The following is a 21306-nucleotide window of genomic DNA, read 5'->3' on the forward strand; positions in this document are numbered from 1 at the left end:
TATACCACCCTAAACTCTCTATTCTTTATCGTTAAATATCAACGATCTTTTAATTTGAATGGTGTGCTTCAGACCTAATAAATTTTCCATGGTGGCAATGAAGAAAATCAGAAACAACTCCATTGCTTTGTTTTGACCGTGTCGTTTTTTTAGGGTGTTTTAATTAATTTGCGGATTAAATAACATTGTTGTTTGTGCTATTCTGGTTGTTGTTGTGCTATGTGCATCACAGTCAGTCACACTTTGTGCTCCTTAACAGGTTCTTCGAATGGGCGTCGATTCGCACAGTAAAAGCCCAACAAGTCTACTCCTCTACTGGTGGATCTCGACTCCAAATGACACCAAATTTGAGTTCTTACCTTCATATTCTGTTCTTGATTCCGACAAGTGGGTTAATCACACTGAATGGATATCAGAGCTAGAATTCAAGTTTGTCAATCTTACTCCTTACACATCTTACAACCTGACAGTGTACGTGAAAATCAAGGATAGCGACCAGGTGTTCCCTCCGGCCAGTTATGCCTGGGTCACAACTGCCCAAGATGGTGAGTCCATTTCTAATAATTTGTTGTGCGTTTGAGTGAGTATCAATCATACTATTGTGCAATCTCACCCATTTTGAGATTAATGGTTTCAGACAATTATAATCACACATTTTCATCCAATCTTAGTTATTTAATGCCCTTAAAAATCCTGAGAGTAGAAAAAAATGTCGAAAAGTCTGGATACCCAAGAAAATCTGTTTTCATGGTAACTGCAAAGTGTATCCAAAATTGTTCGCATTGCCATGGCTCAGTAACTAAGGAAATGTGACCTATGTTTACGGACGAAAAACACTTAAAATTGTCTCCTCTAATTCCACCTGAAGTATTACAGATTCCTCCTGAAACTCCCTTTATATTTTGTTTTGAATCCCATACAACTATCCATGGTGTCTTGCATGTGCTGCTTGTAATTGCTTTTTGAAGTAGTATGTTCACTGTATGTGGAGGGTATGTGATGGGACAATTGTTTCTTGCAGTCCCCTCACCACCAAGGAACGTGACGGTGGTACAGAAGAGCGCCACTGTGGTGGAGGTGTCGTGGATGCCTCCCCTGCACCCCAATGGTGAGATCACGGCCTATGTAGTGAACATGGTACCTCCTATCCCACCCCTGAGGAAGCGTATTGACCACGCAGCGCATAATAAAGTACTCATCACATCGCAGTTCGTTGGAGGATTCAATTACTCATTCTGGGTAGGTCATTTTGTCTCTTCTCTCCTGTTAATTATTAAATAATGCCCCTTGAGAAATTTCGAATCATTTATTCTAAATTTTTTTATCATCCTTCCTCACCAGTCTATCATACTTCTTATCATGTATCAAATGGGTGACCTATTCTTCAAAAGAAAAGGCCATTGTTAGCAGACTGTTGATCATGGTTCTGCTAATATAAGAACTTGTTTTTAAGTTGATATTTCAATGTTTACCTTATCTCTTGAGGCTGCAAATCTTCTCTTTGAGGACATCAGAAAACAAAGGGGGAGGCACGTAATGGTGATCTGTGGCATTTGGTCGTACCTGTTGTTGCTCCTGATTTATCTTCATGTGCACTTATCCAGTAAAAATTGTGTTTGCAAAATGTGTTAATTAGATTTGTGAAGTAATGGTACATGTCGTCGCTACCAATTCTTCATAATGAGTACATATCCAGGACTATTGTTTTAATGAATTATGTGTTAATTTCATTTGTGAATTAAAAATGAATATTTCAAGGCACTGAATTTTTGCGTACCCCAATGACTCTTTAATTACACAAAATATACGATATGCTGCAAAAATATGATTTTTGAGTCTTTTTTACGCGAAATCAATTACTATATTAGATTTTTGATTTTCCCCGACTCATTGTGTTCAAGAAAGTTTCACCGGTTTCCTACTTGGTTATTGTGTTTGTCTGGACCAACATTTTGATGGGAAAGTCTGTCATCTTCAGGTACTTTTGAGAACTACTCCCTATCTATGAGCCACTGAGAACTACCGCCAATAGTTTACTATTCAGACTGCTGCCATTATTTTTATAATCACCGTACTGCCAATAAGTTAAATTTTATCCAGTTTAAACGTGCCAATAATTAACTATTGAGAGCTACTCCCATTTGTAACTACAACCAGAAGCTTCTACCATCCCTTGAAAAAGGTGGCAATGGCATTGAAATTTCTTTTTTGAACTATGTAGTAACACAAAAATTCAAGCACATATAAAGAATTTATATATTGTAGAATAAGATCTTCATCTATAAATTTTCTTTGGCATGTTTTCAGGACAATGCCTTTATGCAACTCATAAGCACTTTCTGATCCCAAGGCATTAAAAAACACCCTTAAAAATTTCAGAGGGTATGCCAGAACGAATGGAAAGATGAAAAAAATTACTCCGCAGAATTTACAATGGCCATTTCTTCTATTACTCAGTTTGTCAGCAAGGCTATTGAATTTGTCCAAAAGTACCTCCCTATCTAGTCCTGCGAGATTGACAGCACCAAACCTAGTGATCGTAACCTTAAACTTCATGTGGAGCTTCTAAAAACTCTCCACAATAATAATTTACTAAATGAATTGCATTTAAAACACAGGTGTACAGATTGATTTGAATAATTTAGTTCGGCCTTAAATAAAATCCAATAAGCCGAGAAAACGTGTAGGCAGCTAAGTATTCGGTTAAACCATCCCGTTTCAGAAACTACTGTACGCCGAATAATTGGGAAATGGGGGTACCAAAAATTAAATTGAACTTAATGAACCCAGAACCTTTTATTGTTAACTGTGTGGATGGCTAACATCCAGTAAATCACCGGCACAAATTACTTTTGGTATTCCACTGTTATTAATTGCTCAATTTCACACCATTGTAATGTGAGCTATAGCTTGTTATGGTAAAATACCTATGATCCTAGTATTTCTTGTGTAATTTATGAAATATAAATTGCAAAAAATGCACGAAAGCTGAACTAAAGATTTGAAAAGAAAATTAGCTCTAAGCACTTGAATTTAAATAAAGTCACCTCATAGTCGTTAGGTAGGTTACCGACTTACTTTCAATCATTAATAAAAGTTTAAATTTATTTAAGTCCAAATTTAATTTTTTTATTTATGCAGGTTTCAGCCATGAATGCTGTGGAGAGCAACAGCTCCAAAGTAGTCACTCTGACTTTTGACAAGAATGCAACGATCAATGTAGCCGAAGATCTGAAAGTCATAAAGGATAGTGAAAAAAGTGTTTGAAGAAGATTCCCAACCTAGAAGGTTACAACGTGTATCCCATAATGTAAATATTTTACCCAAAAACGAATAAAACCAAGACGAAGAGAATCAAAACGGAGGTACCATCTCTTAAGTTAGATTTTGACATGCATCCCATGATATGCTCAATATTATCCAAAATCACAGTGTGTCTTTATCACTATGAAGTACTTTCTTGAGAAGGCCTCGACGGTAAATGGTAGATGCAATCATATTTTCTGGGCAACTCATTGTCTTTAGTCAGTTGAAGACAGTTTTGCCGGTAATAATCTTATGGTCAGAAGTCGCAGTTAAGCAAGAATGCAGTGGAGGCCTGGAAAACATTATCACATCATTGCATCACATTGCATCATTTCATGGAAAACTGTCTCATATCACCAAGGATTTCAGCAAAATATTTGACGGCATGAGTTCTTTTCATTACCAATTGAAGTCTTTCATTGTTTGGGGAAAAACTGTTTGATTATTAATTATTTTGAAGTTTGCTGACCCATCCATTTAGGATAATATCTGTCTTATATTATTTTTTAAACCTGTCAGGCTGTGGAAAAGCAAGCAGGATGTTCGGGATCGTTGAACACGATAGCTGTTACGTCGTTTCCCACTATGGTCCGAATTCTTTTTTCTTTCTTTCTTGCAGACTACTTCTTGGAACGATTCTCGGAGATAATAGTCTTTGCTTTCTTTTTTTTCGGCGGAGAAGTGTTTCGAGTCTTTCGTTTATTCGTTCCCATGTCGTATCAAATTGCTCAATTGCCCTCTTAATTTGTGTTTTGAAACCTGTTTGAACCAAAATGTTGAATCTCACCGCTGCAAAATGATTGAATGCAGATAAAATATGTTAGTAGAATTCCTCTTTATGACGGTCGGAGCTCAATGAATGATAAAATAGGTAGTCACACTTCATGGAGGAAAATAATCAATATTGATGTTCCAAATTTTTTCATAAAACTGCAGGCAACATCGAAGGGATTTCGAAGAATTTGGGCGTGCGTCGTGCGCAATGTAAATTTCAACGTATTTCCATTCCTATCCCAATTAAGTCCGGAAAGTTCGAGAAATGGACATCATACCTTCACTGATACCGTGAAAGAAAAGCTTTTGTGTGATTGGTGTGAAGACAGCTAGGTTATGAGACAGCAATTCAACCACTGAGATGGCTGCATTTATGACCATGCAACTTTAAAAAACAGAAATTTCGAAAACTCAAGAAAACCTTCCGTTGTTACGACCATTGCGTCATTTAGATTTCCGGATCATCGATCATCTACAGCATTGCACTTTTACCTCTGTAACGACAAGGACAATTTATTTAGCAGTTAATGATATTATGAGCTATAAATATTCCGTGCGAAAAAATGTAATAATTATTTCATCAAGATGCTCTTATGCGTTGACTAAATTAGCCCTATAAACGCAAAAAGAGTAACAAATATAAAGCAAAACGCAAAGCAACACCAACTCGAGCAAAACTTCCCTGAGACCATCCACCGATTTGAAGCATTCGAAGAGACAGAGAGGAAACAAAAGAGCACATTTGATTGAGCAGAGGATATAGTTACCCTTGCATGGGATGGACAGCAATCCCTCTAGGTCTCCCGAGGACGGTGGAATTCAGAATGGCCCTGCACATCCAGCCGAGCCTCTTTACATCAATTGGGATCACCTCAATCGTGGATCTACTTTCATCCACAAAGAAGAGCAGGTTGCTCACCCAGTCTAGAGCCATGCCTTCCATGGCGCCCACATCTGTTGCCACTAATGTCTCTGGCAATTCCTTCCCATCTGAAATGCACTGCCTCTGAAAATTGAGACGCGAAGTTGAAACAAAGAAAAACAACATCAATATATCCTCAAATATTCAAATGATATGAATACGTACTCCAATAACATCATCATCGATATCCGCGCAATACACACAATTGTTTCTCAGGTAAAATTCAACGGCTATATCATTTTTAAGGTTTTCAACAGGGAGGACCTGAAGTTTGTGATCTGGTAGCCTTATACATAGAATTATCTTCCTTTAAACCTGTTTGCAAGGATGAATTTCTTTTTCTCCCTGAAAAAATGCAGAGAAATTAAGTTTCAATATGTTAATAGTACAAAATGAAAATCCAAGCCAAAATTAAGTGTATGCCCTACAGGCATTTTCGATTACTTATATGGGCATGATAGAAGATCTGGTAGGAAACGTGTTTCATAACCTCCTTCACAACTATCCCCAGGAATTTTGACATAGCCCTTTGTCCTGTTGTACATCTGCCCTGGGCGGAAGGAGGCGGAACAGCGTATGGATCACCGCTCACGGACCTGATCCTAGTGCACTGGTGAAACACAAGATCACGTTCAAATCCATCGTCACTGAAAGAAAAAATTCATTATTTACTGGAATTGGTCATAAAAAATACAGAAATGGCTTGCATAATATTGTAAATCAATCCATACTATATTATTTGAATAATTTATTCCTGGAAAATTTTGGAAAAAAATGCTGTTAAAAAGATGATGCTCAGAAAATAAAGGAAATATGCTACGCTACTTAGGGTTGGTATAGAGCGTTCCACATTTAGTTGACCTACGGGCCTTATGGAGAACAGTGTTGCCAAGCTTCCGCTCCGGCGGCAGGCATCCTGAAAATGTATGCACCCACTCATAATAGGGTGCTAAAATGGTTTAGTTCAAAAAGGAGTTAGGGATCTCACGAAAGACAGAGTAAATTTAGGAATTTTTTAGCGTACATTAGAATGCCTTTGCTGCAATATAAAAGGAAAAGTCTTTTGATATTTTATGTATGTGTTTATTCAAGGAACAAGCTGAATAATGAATAATCTGTAATATAAAAAATATTGCATGTTATGCAATATTTTTTGGCTCTGGCTAGCATTGCGTGAAATGCGATGTTGTATAAGACAACGATGTTCATATCAACGGATAATTGGGTTTTTAATGTATTCATGTAAGGGAAACGTCTATTTCCACTGACGTAAGCGGTAAGACGTTTTCCGTAATCAAGGTGACCTAATTGATACCTTGCCTCTAAACATTCATACGTGCCTTAATTATGCGAAGAGCGTTAATAAAAACTCAGGGATAAATCGAGTAGACAATCAGGAATAAGTAGTAGCCGATTCTTTTTACTACTCCAAAGATCAATCATGGAAAGTCCTACTTGAAAAACCATCCATAACCTTTTTTGAAATTTTCTCTCATATCAGTGTGGATCCAAACATTATCGACTCATGGAAGGAGATAAAACGCAATAAACTCCATGAAAAAGAAATAATAAATGTATGCGTAAATATGTTAGAAACATAATTCACTACCACCAGAATAATTGTCATCCAGCATAATTTTAGGACGAGGTAAGTAAAGAACATTCCTGACAACATTGAATACAAGTATTTTAACGCATTGGCCACACACGCACCTATTGGGGCTACTGCTTATGTTTTTTAAGCATTGTTCTCTTCTTCAATTTATTGACTATAGTTTGACCAGCGTTATGATGCAATTTGTGACGCAGATAAATTATGAATAGCAGTAATCTTTCAAATCTCAATAAAAACTCCTTGCCTGAGGATTAATACTACACGAGCGTCGTAATCAGCAGAAACACAAAAAAGGTAATAAATGGTAACCGTCCTTCCATGCCTACTCGTTTAGGAGTCCGACAGACTTTTCACTCCCTTAATGTAGCGGGATGTGCTCGGCTGTGGCCCTGGCTCCGCGGTTGGAGACGATGTCATACGAACAATCAACTTCTCTGTATCATTCTGCTAATTGTCTGCGTGCCAAATGTCTTTTGATTTGATTTATTTTCCACCTTCTTGACGTGTTCAACATAGCTCTTCTAGTTGTCCGAAGTAATAGTATCAAAACTTTCTGCTCTCAGTTCTCCATTTCAGTCTTCTTGAACGTTGAATTCTTCATGCCGACGCACAGTGGGCTAGAATAAAAAAAATATGGCCAAAACCTCAAAAACAATTTTTTTTGAGATAGGAAGTTGTAACTTCGCATATATACTCTCAACGTAATTGTGCATTACTTTGCAGTTTAATTTTTTCCTATGTTTTTACGCTAAAAATATATATGTGGGGTCAAAGTTGAAAAAATGTAGTGAAAAATGACCACCCTCGATTTTTTCTGAAAATTGCCAACTTTATTCTTGTGCAGTGGTTTCATGAATAGTTTATCGAAAAGACTGTTATACCATCTTAATTGGTATATCTATTTCTTCAATTTGATGGGTTTTTAAAGATTTCGTTTCATCAATAACCAAAGATTTATAATGAAATGGTGGAGCCTGTTTTTAGCCCATTTTTTTACATAAACGTAGAGAAAAAGTAAATATTATCATCGACTTACACTAAGTAACTTATATAACCAACTGTCTTTCGTGGCTTATGAGCTTCTCACCTTTTCTCCTCTTCATTGTATCGGACATGTTGATTGGGTGGGTTACAGCAGAGATAAGAGTAAAAAACACTTCACAATTCTCAAATTCAGCAGACCACACAACACTTGTTCACTCCAAAAAATGCAACGACAAACTGAACGCCTTCGTAAATTCTTCCCACGGCCCCTTCGCCAAGGGTAGCTTCTGGTGCAGATGTTTCATGGTACCCTGTGAAAGGAACTTGAGGAAAAATCAAAGCCACCTTTTGTAGAAGGCGTACACTGGATGGGGTAGTGTTTCGCACAGACTATGAGATATTCTCTTTCTTGGTTTCCGCGGTGGGACCGAAACACCCAAGGCGAAAGTGTCGTATTTCCAAGCCGCTTGCTTACTTTCGTGTATATCAATATACTTAGAGAAAAACACAACTGCTACGACGTATAAATATCGTCTTTTTAGGATATCAAACGGATAGATAATAACATTTTATAGTATGCATTGACAAAAAACTCCTTTTCCGTTAGAGAATTTTCCCTCTGCGCGCAAGAAAAAGCATGAAGCCCGGCCCAGCGGCGCCGTAATATTATTTCTTGATATCAAGACCTTGTAACTCCCTTCAGAATTGATGTAAGTTAATGATTTTTTCACCACAAATGACTTTGTATTTTTCTTCCTATTTGATACGCAGCATATAGGGACCTACCACGTAAGAAACGTAAGTTAGTAAGAGACTACTTTTTACCTTGCAAAAATCAAAATGTTATTGTCCTAAAGGGTATTAAGTCGGCATAACAACATTTGAACTCCATCATTATTCAATTGGTGAAGGCCTTTAAAGAGGAATTAGTGTGAAGAATTTGGCGCAGAAGATTCGATTCAATACAGACAATGGTCAGGCAGTAATTGCGAGAAGAAGATAAAGTAAAAAAATACACGTTTATGACGGAAATGTAAGGAAATGTTTTTTAAGACTTTTGTTATAATTTTTATCGAAAAACTATTACAAGCAACGAATGCAGCATCTCTTTTTACATAGGAATACAATTTGATTCAGTGTGTAGCGAAACATTAATTTTCGTGCTGTCATTGACAACACCGCGCTCCCGGCGTTATGGAGATTAACATGGGAAACGATTCTACGTAAGAGCCCATACTGTCAACTAAATGTGGAACGCTCTATAGAGCAGAACCATAGTATATTACCAAAAAACACTTATCGGCCCAGACTACAAAATTATGAACTGCTGAAATTCATTAGATAACTTATTCAAGTCTTTGCCCTCGTGTTGGTTGTTAAAATTTGCACGTCGAGCGCTGGAAAACATTATCCTAGGCCCTCAGAAAATGAAGGAAATATCCAGGAAGGACAAAAAGGTTTTGAGCCACCATGGGACTTTTTCCTGAGATTGTTGTGCTGCATTAGAACATGGGCAAAACCCACTTGACGTACGCGCCACAGCGAAGAACGCGGCACCACGTGACCTCCCCTCACACCACACATTTTCCCCTCATCTCCTCTCACACCTTCTCCACTCCGGCCCGCTGCCATCCCCTTACACCACGCGCTTCCCCCACTCCCGCATCTACTGGCGCACCTGCTCTCACACCACGCGATTCCCCCACTCCCGCGTCTAAATGCACACCTGCCCTCACACCACCTCCTCATCGAACGCGTCACCACGTGTCCCAGCGGAGCACCCTCATTGGACGGAGGGCGGCCAGGCAGGGGTATATAACGAGGAGCCCGAGACCAGGGAAAGCAGTGCGGAGGAGGGAGCCTTAGGGAAAGGAAGCCGATTGACACCCTCGTCGGTCTTCCTCCCTTTAGGAAGGAACCTTAGGGCAAGAAGTCGATTGACACCCTCGTCGGTCTTCTTCCCTTTTTGACGGAACCTTACGGAAGTGGCCGATTGACCCCCTCGTCGGCCTTTCTTCCTTGTGGAGGGAACCTTAGGGCAAGAAGCCGATTGACTCCCTCGTCGGTCTTCCTAACCTAACGGGTTTCGTCCCCTACCTCAGCCGGAAGCCGCCCGCGAAGTCAGAGGATCGGAGCTGAGACGGAGCACTTGGCCGGTGACCGCTGACGCCGCCATCCCGCCTGCGGCTCGTGGACCCGCCGCCAACGCCGGAACCCCCGCCAGAGCTGTCGTGGATCCCCGGAGATCCCCAGAGAGGCCGTTCCGGACCGATCCAGCCCAAGCCCCGCGGAAGCAGTAGCCGCGCCGCGGACCTCGCCACCCACCTTTGCACTCAATCTTGTAGGGGAGAGTAACCAATAAACGCACCCCCCCGGGTGTTTTAAACTTTACCTCAACGAGTCTTTCCTTCCACTATGATAACCCGATCCCGTGGGCCGGGGTGGGTCTCCCTACCACCTCCGGATGTCACTGAACCCGCGACAAGATTATGGTTGATTGTATTTAATGGTCAATTAATCGCATTTTTACAATATGTTATACTCTCCTTTGTGCTGACAAAGGTTAAAGGATTTCAATCGGGTATAGGTCAACAAAAATTATGTCGATCTTCTGAAAATTTAATTTTTTTTAGTTCTTAAGAATGCTTAATTTTTATATCAGTAACCAAGGGTGATAAAGAAAATTGTTACTCGCACACAAGGTGGACAATATTGATAACAACACGTGATAATATTTTGAAAATGGATCGGACGGCTGATTTGCTGCTCCAAATGTAAGAGAAAATAATACGTAAACAGATACGTTATTTAATGTGTGACATTTCAAACCCCAGCATCAGCTTTAATGACTGAAGACCACATTAAGACCACATATAGCAACGATATTATATTATTTCGAAATAAAATGTATTTATTTTTATCATCGAAATCGGAAAAAAGGGACCATGTTGCGATTGGTTCAGTATCTCGGACAACGACGCTCTTCGAACGGTTCCAAATGTAAATCTAGTTACCTATGATTGTGCATTTTAAATTGTTTTACTTTGTTACTGGGGACTAGGGTATAATATCGGAAATATCAGGAAAGCCAGAAATTATTCTTTTAAAAAACTATTTCAACGTGACCAATTTCTTGCTAACTATTCAGCTCTGTCTTCCGCATTCTTTCTCAATGGAATCTTGATCTTTCCTTTGTGTCGCTAAACACGCATGCCCCCCACATCCTCAACACCTGATTCTTTCTTCTGGAAAGTAACCCTTCCCTATGCCACCTTCGTAATACGAATCGCCGCTCTCTCCCACCTTTTAGATTTCCTGTTTCGTTATGCATTCCTCTCCTTTCTAGTTCCTGTTGAGCTTCACTTACCACGTAGTTTTCCTTTGTAAATTCCTAACCCTTCCTTTATCAGCGACACTCGCTAATTCCGCAATGGGATACCGCAGTGGCGTAACTAGGAATATGATTTGTTGGGAGTGGGGGGCCTTTGAGGGGGAGTGATGAAAGGGGGTAAGTGGGGACTACCCCCTCAGAAAACGGGGAGTTCATAAAAATGTTGAAACAAAACATGCCTGAAAATGCATTTTCCATCATTTTGGCACTTAAGATGTAATTTTAAGCAGATGCAGTTGCAATATATATCAAATCCAGAAAACGTTTTTTAAAAACATTTTGATTTATCAGAGGCATTGGGGCGGGGGAGAAATATCCCATAATCCCCTCCTATAGGTATGCCACTGATATGCCAAAACTCTCTAAGCTATTAATCTTATATCTCCCATTTCTTCTTTCCCGAATTCGTTAGATATTTTCCTTCCCTTTCATAACCTCGCCCTCGTCTTTGAACCCTCCTCTTTCCCCTTTCTCGGATGTAAACCTATTATGCAGGTTTGTTAATGGAAACTGCATACAAATTTTTTGAATGCGGGACTATAGGACTATTAGCTTAGTATCTCACGCGGCGAAAGTGGTACTGAGGATATTGAATAGAAGAATGGAGGCGAGGGCTAACGAGTATTTGGGCGATGATCAGTTTTGTTTTAGAAAAGGGAAGTCAACTCGTGGCGCAATAAGGATAATGGGGTCCCTGGTGGAGAGGAACTTTGAATATTACCAGGACGTGTATGCCTGCTTTGTGGATTTTAAGAAAGCATTTCAAAGTGTGGAGTGGGTAAAGTTAATGGATATTTTCAAGAAAATAGGTGTAGATTGGAGGGATAGGCGTCTGATTAGTAATCTGTATATGGCACAGACTTCGCAAGTGAGGGTAGCGGACGGTGAATCTGTGTGGGCAAGAATGGGCCGCGGAGTGAAGCAAGGCTATCCTCTATCGCCGATGCACTTTAACGTGTACGCTTAAGGGATGGTAAGGGAATCGTGGGATGAGTTAGAAGCTGGAGTGAAAGTAGGAGGAATGATGTTCAAATCACTGAGATTCGCTGATAATCAGGCGTTCATTAGCCAGTCAGCAAGGGGGCTTCAGGCTCTAGTGGATGCGTTACACGAGCGTTGCGAGGAATATGGGATGAGGATTAATCAAAATAAGACCAATATTACGCGATTTGTAAAGCCTCACTAGCAAGGAATGTTAGACTTAAGATAAATGTGGGTGGTGAAAAACTTGAGCAGATGAGCAGTTCAACTATTTAGGCTCCGCATTAGAGGAAAACGGATACAGTAGTAAGGATTTTAGGAAGAGAATTGCATTAGCAAAGGAAGGGTAAGGATTTAAAGAAAAGGCTAGTGAAGAGCCTGATCTGGGGTATAGCGCATTACGGTGCAGAAACGTGGACACTTAGGAAGGAGGACGAAGGAAGAATCAAGGCATTCGATATGTGGGTGTGGCGAAGAATGAAGAAGGTGAAGTGGACGGATTGGAGGAGGAACGACGAAGTGCTGGACAGGATGGGTGAGGATAGGGAGCTTTTAGATGAGATACGAAGGATGCAGAAGGTATGGATGGAACGAGCACTTACAACAACAGCAACGACAACTTTTTCAACAACAACAACATCGACCACCAACAACAACAACAACGACAACTTTCTAAACAACAACAACAACAACAACGACAACTTTTTCAACAAAAACAACAACGACAACTTTTTCAACAACAACTACAAAAACAACAACGACAATTTTTCAACAACAACAAAAAAACGACAAATTTTTCAACAACAACATTTTCAATAAAATTTTCAACAAAAACATTTTCAACAACATTTTCAACAACAATCTCAACCACCTTTTTAAAAATATTTTCAACAACATTTTCAACAACATCATTTTCAACAACATTTTCAACAACAACATTTTCAAAAACATTTTCAACAACATCATTTTCAACAAAAGTATTTTCAAAAACATTTGGAGTTGGAAAGTTGGAATGCTGGAAATTTGGGAAGTTTGAATGTTGGAATATTGGAATGTGTGAAAGTTTGGAAAGTTGGAAAGTTGGAATGTTTAAATGTTGGAATGCTGGAATGTTGGAAAGTTGGAAAGTTGAAAAGTTGGAAATTTGGAAAGTTGGAAAAATGGAAAGTTGGAATGTTTGAAGGCTGAAATGTTGGAATATTGGAATGTTGGAATGTTTGAATGTTGGAATGTTGGAGTGTTAGAAATTTGGAAAGTTAAAAAGTTGGAATGTTGGAAAGTTTGGAAAGTTGGAAAGTTGGAATGTTGGAAACATAGAAAAATGGAATGTTGGAATGTTGGAAAATTTGAAAGTTGTAATTTGGAAAGTTGGAAAAATGGAAAATTGTAATTTTGGAAGGTTGGAAAGTTGGAATGTTGGAGAGTTGGAAAGTTGTAAAGTTGGAAAGCTGGAATGTTGGAAAGTTGGAAAGTTTGAATGTTGGAATGTTGGAAAGTTGGAAATTTGTAAAGTAGGAAAGTTAGAAAAATTGAAAGTTGGAATGTTGGAAGGTTGGAATGTTTGAATGTTGGAATGTTGGATAGTTTAAAAGTTGAAAAGTTGGAAAGTTAGAATGTTGGAATGTTGGAAAGTTGGAATGTTGGAATTTTGGTATTGGTGAATGTTGGAAAGTTAGAAAGTGGGAAATTTGGAAAGTTGAAATGTTGGAAATTTGGAATGATGGAATGTTTGAACGTTGGAATGTTGGAATGGTGGAATGTTGGAATATTGGAATATTTGAATGTTGGAATGCTGGAATGTTGAAATGTTGGAATGTTGGAAATTGGGAATGATGGAAAGTTGGACATTTGGAAAGTATGAAAGTTGGAAAAATGGAAAGTGTGAATGTTGAAAGGTTCGAATGTTCGAATGTGGGAATGTTTGAATGTTGGAATGTTGTAGTGTTGGAATGTTGGAGAAATGGAAAGTTATAAAGTTGGAAAGTTTGAATGTTGGAATTTTGTAGTGTTTGAGAGTTTGAGAGTTGGAAAGTTGGAATGTTGGAATGTTGGATAAATGGAAAGTTATAAAGTTGGAAAGTTTCAATGTTGGATTTCGTAATGTTTGAGAGTTTGAGAGTTGAAAAGTTGGAATGTTGGAATGTTGGATAGTTGGAAAGTTTGAATGTTGGAAATTTGGAATTTTGGAAAGTTGGAAAGTGCGAAAGTTGGAAAAATGGAAAGTTGGAATGTTGGAAGTTTGGAATGTGTGAATGTTGGAATGTTTGAATGTTTGAATTTTGTAATGATGGAGAGTTGGAAAATTGGACAGTTGGAAAGTTTAAATGTTGGAAAGTTTGAAAGTTGGAATGTTGGAATGTTGAAAAGTTGGAAAATGGAAAAATGGAATGTTGGAAGGTTGGAATGTGGGACTGTTGGAATGTTTGAATGTTGGAATGTTGGAAAGTTGGAATTTTGGAAAGTTGTAATGTTTGAAAGTTGGAAATATGGAAAGTTGGAATGTTGGAATGTTGGAATGTTTGAATGTTGGAATGTTGGAATGTTGGAAAGTTGGAAATTTGTAAAGTAGGAAAGTTAGAAAAATGGAAATTTGGAATGTTGGAAGGTTGGAATGTTAGTATGTTGGAAAGTTGGAAAGTTGGTAAGTTTGAAAGTTGGAATTTAGAAAGTTGGAAAAATAGAAAGTTGGAATGTTGAAAGGTTGGAATGTTTGAATGTTGGAGATTTTGAAAGTTGGAAAGTTGGAATGTTGGTATGTTGGAATGTTGGAAAGGTTGAAAGTTTGAATGTTGGAATGTTGGAGAGTTTGATATTTGAAAAGATGGATAGTTTGAAAGTTGGAATGTTGGAATGTTGGAAAGTTGGAATGCTGGAATGTGTGTATTGGTGAATGTTGGAAAGTTGGAATGTTGGAATGTTGGACAGTTGGCTTGTTGGAATACTAGAAAGTTGAAATGTTCGAATGTTGGAAAGTTAGAAAGTGGGAAATTTGTAAAGCTGGAAATTTGGAATGTTGGAAAAATGAAAAGTTGGAATGTTGGAATATTGAAAATTTGGAAAGTTTGAAAGTTGTAAAAATGGAAAGTTGGAATGTCGGAATGTTCGAATGTTTGAATGTTGGAATGTTGGAAAGTTGGAATGTTGGAATGTTGAAAATTTGGAAATTTGGAAAGTTGGAAAGTTTGTCAAAATACAAAACATAAATATAATGCAAAACATATACTACATATAAAAACAAAAATTAAAACAAAAACAATAACAAAGCTATAACAATGACAAAAAAAAGACAAAAACAATGAAAATAAAAATGACAACGACAAAAACAATGACAAAAACCATGACAATAAAAATGACACCGACAAAAACAAAGACAAAAAAAACAAAAACAAAGGCAAAAAGAAAAAAAATAACGAAGACAAAAATAAAGACAAAAACAAGGACAGAAACAGAGACAAAAACTAACATAAAGGAATGACAAAAGCAAAGACAAAAACAAAGACAGAAACAAAGGCAAAAACAAAGACAAAAATAAAAAAGAAGACAAAAAAAATTAAAAAATTAAAAAAATTACAAAAACAATAAAAAAAATGACAAAAACAATTACAAAAACAAAGACAAAAGTAAAGACAAAAACACAGACAAAAAAAGACAAAAACAGAAACAAAGACAATAACAATGGAAATAACAATGACAATAACCGTTACAATCCAAAAGAAAGAGAAAAACAAATACTAAAACAAAAAAAGAAATACCATTAACAAAAAAAACAAAAACAGAAAGAAAAACAAAAACAAAAACTTAAACAAAAAATATAAAAACATAAACAAAAAAACAATAAAAAAAGTAAAACCAAAATAAAAACAAAAACAAAAAAAAAACAAAACAAAAACAAAGATAATACCAATGACTAAAACAAAGGCAAAAACAAAGACAAAAACAAGGAAAATTTAAATGACAACAACAATAACAATGTAAGTCGTCTTCGCCGACGATAAAGGGGTTCGGGGGAAACAAAGCAGGGAACAAGTCCAAATTCTCACACATAGCAACTTGCTTTATTCAGCCCAAGCCGTACACACTGTTTCGCTGCCAAACCCTAACTGCCTCTCCTAGCCGCCACCAGCCCCACGACCCTGGAGTCACCGAAAGAGATCATATGTTAAGCGACTCTTCCGATGACAGCAGGAATGTGCTTAATGGCTGGGTCCCAAACGAAGTCCGTTCAAGGCGACCCTCGTCGTCTCGCAGCTTATAATAATCTTAATGAAAGAGCGCTTACATCCACATCCCTCCCAAAGTGAGTTGCTGACTCTCCCAAAGCAACTCATGGAATTTAAAACATCATAGAACAAAAAGATATAAAAATAAGCCAAGTCCAATAATCAAATGACCCCTTCGTACGCCACTGTGACCATTAATGGGTAAACGACATCACAATAATTAAAGATAGTGATTACAGACATGTAATTTTTTAACAACATGATGTCCATTATAATTTCGTTATTGTCTTTAGTCTGTTGCACATTCTAATGGAGTCCCATGAGTCGGAAAACCTCAAGGACCGGTTTCACGTCACTATTCAGCGCCACTCACAACACCTGCACCACACCCACTGATTTATCAAACCACACGATCCCCTCCAGTGCACTTAATTATATCCAATTACTCCTTACACGCGCGAGCCGATTGACTCGCCCCTACTCCCAAATAAACATTCACAATGAGAACTACAAATATTCAATGCTCAAAACAAATAAATACAATAAAACATGCGTTACCATATCAGCCATTGAGATGCCCTCGGAGCAATTATACCGAAGAAATCAGCCCATCCAGAACATAACAAGTACATATCCAAGCGTAAAATAATCCAAATTTAAAAGAAATTACAAGAAGTAAAACAAATGAGAAACATAAACCAGACACAGCGATAGCTCTCCTTTTCTTCGTTTCCTCTCACCAGCACCCTCTTCTATCATCACTGCCCAAATTACACCCCCTCCACCGACGGTCGTGCTGCCCGTGGACGAAGGAAATACGGGGAGCGTTCCAACGGCGAAGGCTGTGGGGGCGGAGAGGACACTGGGGGGTCTGTCGCCTCTCCCGCCGACTCAGGGAGGGGGGAGGGAGGGGGGTCAACACTTGGCTCCGACGATCTGAGGTAGTAGGGAGAACGTTCGGCCGGCAATGGATGCACTTGGGGGGGAGGGATGTAGGGAGGCTCCGTGCTGCACGATGATTCCTCCTCAGCTGTGTCCCACCCGTCGTCGGACCCGCCGGCCGGGGCGAACACGCCCACTCCCTCGCACTCCCATTCGGCCTCAGAGGTAACAGCGGCGGATTCAGGCGGCTGGGAGGGCGGCGCTGCCCGCTCCTTCCTCGGCCTGCCCGGCCTGCGATCAGCTGTTCCTAAACTCGGAGGGGGAATGGGGCCAAAATAGGGTTTAATGCGATTCCTGTGTACCAATACGCTGCGGAATGGGAGCTCCAGCACTAGGTTGCATGTCGACAACACTTTTGATATGCGGTATGGGCCCTTCCATGGTTTGTGAAATTTCTTCACTTGCCCTACCTTCATACAGGGATCACTTAGAAATACGTTATCTCCTTCCTTGTATTGCCAACGCTTACCCTTCCCCTTCACGGCCTCTCTCCGTTTCCTTTCTGCTATGCGATCATTGTTCGCACACTTAAACCACATTTCCTTTAATCTGTCCCTTAATCCAGACACCCCAGGGTGCTCTTTTTCTAACACGCCAACTTCGACGCATTGGTAAGGCGATACCATTTGACGTCCAAATACCAATTCATGAGGGGTGAAACCTGTGCTACGATGATAACTACAGTTGTAGCTCGCGACGACAAAGTCAATATGGCGCCCCCAATCGTTGTTTCTTAAATTGACATAATGACTGAGGATCTGCGCAATAGTTCTATGAACTCTCTCCACTCGCCCGTGGCATTCTGGGTGGAAGGGTGACGTCCTCAACTGATTTATTCGTAACAACTTACAGACCTGTCTTAAATGATCTGACATGAAAGTAGTTCCCTGATCAGTAAGAAGTGTTTCCGGCACTCCGAACCTCAGTATCCACTGATTCACTAGTGCCACTGAAACGGATTCAGATTTCTGATCTGTTAATGGTACCATCACTAAGTATCTCGAGAAATGATCAAGTATCGACAAGATATACCTATAACCCTCCTCTGTCTTCGGAAGGGGACCCACAATGTCTATTGCAATAAACTCGAAAGGCCTATTCGCTGCTGGTAGTGCTTGTAATGGGGCCTTGCACCTACCGTAGGGGCTCCTCTGACTACAGGCAATGCAGCCCTTTACATACTTCTTGACATCTCGCGAATAGGATGGCCACCAAAAGTCCCTTTTAACCCTACTTCCTGTTGCCTGTACACCTAAATGTCCTGACAGTATATGGTCGTGGCACTGACGGAGCACTTTCTCCCGGCAGCTGCGAGGCACTACTACTCTTTTTCCCATTATAGTTTCCTTCCATAGTATACCCCCATCGACCACGAATCCCTCTCTTCCTTTCCATTCAATACACTCGGAATCTTTTTCCTGCTCCTTCCGAAAATCTATAACCTCTTCCACGGATACTTGGTGAATCTTTCTGCTTAAGGCATCCGCATTTGCATGGGTCTTACCAGGTTTATGAATTACTTCGTAATCGTACTCGCTCAATTTCAAAGTCCATCTCATTAACCTGCTACTGGGGTCCTTTAATCCAAAAAGCCAAGTGAGCGCGGCGTGGTCTGTCAAAATGGTAAATTTCCGGCCGTAGATGTAACACCGGAAGTGTCCCACCGCCCACGTAATGGCCAAATGTTCCTTCTCCGTCGTCGTATAATTCACTTCCGGTTTCTTTAATATCCTCGATGCGAATGCGACCGGGTGCTCCTCATTATTGACCACCTGTGATAGGACGGCACCTATCGCGAAATTACTTGCATCCGTCGCTATGATGAAAGGTAAGGAGAAATCTGGATATACCAACACTGGGCTGCTCGTCAACGCCCGTTTTAGCCCTTCCACTGCTTCGTCGCACTCTTCTCCCTCCGTCCACTCCCGCCCGGGTAAGGGGAGGGATACGAGCTTCGATGAACGGGCTGAGATTACTTCCGCCGCTGGGAGTCGAACCGGCACATCCACACGTGGCCGGCGGCTCCAAGGTCCCTCATGACCCACGAAATCAGGCCCCTCCAGCCCCTCCAACCCCTCCGCCTGTCCCACCGAAGAGTCCGTCGGCAGGATAGCCATTCCGCCCGCCCTCCGCCGCTTCCTTCCGCGCTGCCGCCTAGCTCTCCTCCTTGGTTTTCCCGCCCCAGGGCTGTCAAAATTTCTCTCGGCGACCTCTGGCTTCCCTTCCGAGCCGGCTGTCGACACGTCCCTCGGTCGTTCCCATGACATAATTCCGGGCCCGCCCCCTCTGGCGGTGGAAGCCACGCCCCCCGTCGTAAATCCTCTCATGGTCGTCACCGCACATCCCGGCCCCTCTCCAAATGCCTCCTCTGACCGCAGTGCGAATTCCCCGGATCTCGCTCTTCCTCTCTCGGTCAAGGGAATTATTGACCCCCCAATTGAGAGTTCCCCCTTTTTCACGTCAATAACGGCCCCCGTTTCACGAAGGAAGTCAATACCAATAAGGCCTTCATACCCGCCCAAGGTGTCCACTACTTGGGCCCGAAGATTATGCACATCGCTTCCGAACCATACCGGAAGCACTACCTCTCCGTAATTCCAAATACATCTACCCGTCAGACCCTTTATCCTAAAACGAGACCTACGTGGAACTTGTCCCCCACAGCACTCCTTAGTCACTAGACTCACCTGGGCCCCAGTGTCCACTAACATTCGCCGCCTCTTATATTCACACGTGACAATCACCGCTAAGTCCTCCATTCCCCCTTCACGGTGCACACATGGAATCAAAGTCTTTACCGGGGGCCTTGGCGGGCGGCCTGCTCGGCCCCGGAAACGTATAAAGACTGCTCAACGCGCCCCCCGACGCGCATCCGCCCCCCACTCGGCAATTCCTCGCCCAATGTCCTTGTCCACCGCAGTTAAAGCACCGCATTCCACCCCTGTTTGCACACTCTCTCGCAAAGTGGCCGGGTTGCCCACAAGCATGACAGACTCCCTCACGCATCGTGAAAACGTTTCTCTCTTCCGTCTCCGGATGAGCCCTTCTCTCTGCCTCGCGTATACGCACGGCCACATTAACGGCTGCGTCGAAGGTTTCCGGCATCGCAAGACGCGTATGTTCCCCCACTCTGCCCGGCAGGCCGTTTAAAAACGCGTCCAAAGCTCTTTCATCCGTTTCGGATTGGCGTATCGCGGCCGCTGCGACATCTTCCTCCTCCTTCCACGTGTGGCTGTTAAATTCACGAATGCGGTCCGCAAATTCCTCGATCCGCTCTCTGGGTGCCATGCGGACGCCAGCAAGCATCTCTCTGTAGAACCGTCGGTTTTTCACCCCTCGGTACCTTTCTATCAGAGACTTCCGAGCGTCATCGTATGTTTTAACAGCCCCTGCTCTCTCCTTCGCCCGCAGGTGCTCTAGTGCCCCTCCGCGGGTGCGTATGGTGACCACACTTAACTTGTCGTCGTCGCTCCAACCACCAAGTTTCGCCACCTGCTCCACTTGTGAGAAGAACGTCTCCACGTTCTCCCCCGCTGCGCCAGAGAAATACTCAATGGAGGATACCATTGAGAATGACTTCCCCGTGATTTGTCCTTCCCCCTTTGTGTTATCCGCACGGGCCCGAAAACCTTCGTTTTCTTCCTTGAGAATCCGCAGTTGCGCGGATAGCTCATCCACCGCCTGCTGGAGGTTCATCTTGCGGCCCGATAAGCTGATCCGACCCGTCATTCTTGATTGTTCTCCACCTTTGTTTGTGACTTGATATGCAGTTGCTTCCCCTAGTATTTAGCAAAGATCCCCCACTTCGGACACCAAATGTAAGTCGTCTTCGCCGACGATAAAGGGGTTCGGGGGAAACAAAGCAGGGAACAAGTCCAAATTCTCACACATAGCAACTTGCTTTATTCAGCCCAAGCCGTACACAATGTTTCGCTGCCAAACCCCAACTGCCTCTCCTAGCCGCCACCAGCTCCACGACCCTGGAGTCACCGAAAGAGATCATATGTTAAGCGACTCTTCCGATGACAGCAGGAATGTGCTTAATGGCTGGGTCCCAAACGAAGTCCGTTCAAGGCGACCCTCGTCGGAGACCCTCGTCGTCTCGCAGCTTATAATAATCTTAATGAAAGAGCGCTTACTACAATGAGAAAAACAAAAACAAAAACAATAA

The 21306-nt window shown here is 41.2% G+C and overlaps 2 protein-coding genes and 1 long non-coding RNA gene across 9 annotated transcripts in view; 1 reads left to right on the plus strand and 2 right to left on the minus strand.

Moving 5' to 3' along the window:
- The window catches only part of LOC124154469 (sortilin-related receptor-like), an 83440-nt gene extending 80076 nt beyond the window's left edge, over positions 1 to 3364 (plus strand). For 5 of the 7 annotated variants that reach the window (XM_046528222.1, XM_046528218.1, XM_046528220.1 and 2 more), the window contains 3 exons: positions 260 to 545; positions 1022 to 1239; positions 3142 to 3364. In XM_046528222.1, coding sequence (XP_046384178.1) covers positions 260 to 545; positions 1022 to 1239; positions 3142 to 3267 — 630 coding nt within the window. In that variant the 3' untranslated portion in view covers positions 3268 to 3364. Of the gene's footprint in view, positions 1 to 232; positions 546 to 1021; positions 1240 to 3141 lie in introns of those variants that run through there. The other 2 variants (XM_046528223.1, XM_046528225.1) reach the window with 2 other exon arrangements.
- Positions 3206 to 5798, minus strand: LOC124154471. Its single transcript, XR_006863923.1, has 2 exons — positions 5447 to 5798; positions 3206 to 5347 (listed from the first exon to the last, which is right to left on the minus strand). It is a non-coding gene; the product is annotated as an uncharacterized LOC124154471 (long non-coding RNA).
- Positions 5799 to 19901: 14103 nt separating this feature from the next.
- LOC124153242 lies at positions 19902 to 20864 on the minus strand. The gene has a single exon (XM_046526341.1). It carries the CDS (start codon positions 20862 to 20864, stop codon positions 19902 to 19904), a length of 963 nt encoding a protein of 320 aa, XP_046382297.1.
- Positions 20865 to 21306: the final 442 nt, after the last annotated feature.

This window comes from Ischnura elegans, chromosome 2, assembly GCF_921293095.1.
Source record: "Ischnura elegans chromosome 2, ioIscEleg1.1, whole genome shotgun sequence".
Lineage (NCBI taxonomy): Eukaryota > Metazoa > Arthropoda > Insecta > Odonata > Coenagrionidae > Ischnura > Ischnura elegans.

What these genes read in the sequence shown, in the direction of transcription:
- LOC124153242 (XM_046526341.1), bottom strand. Translation starts at nt 20,864, where the DNA reads ATGACGGGTCGGATCAGCTTATCGGGCCGCAAGATGAACCTCCAGCAG.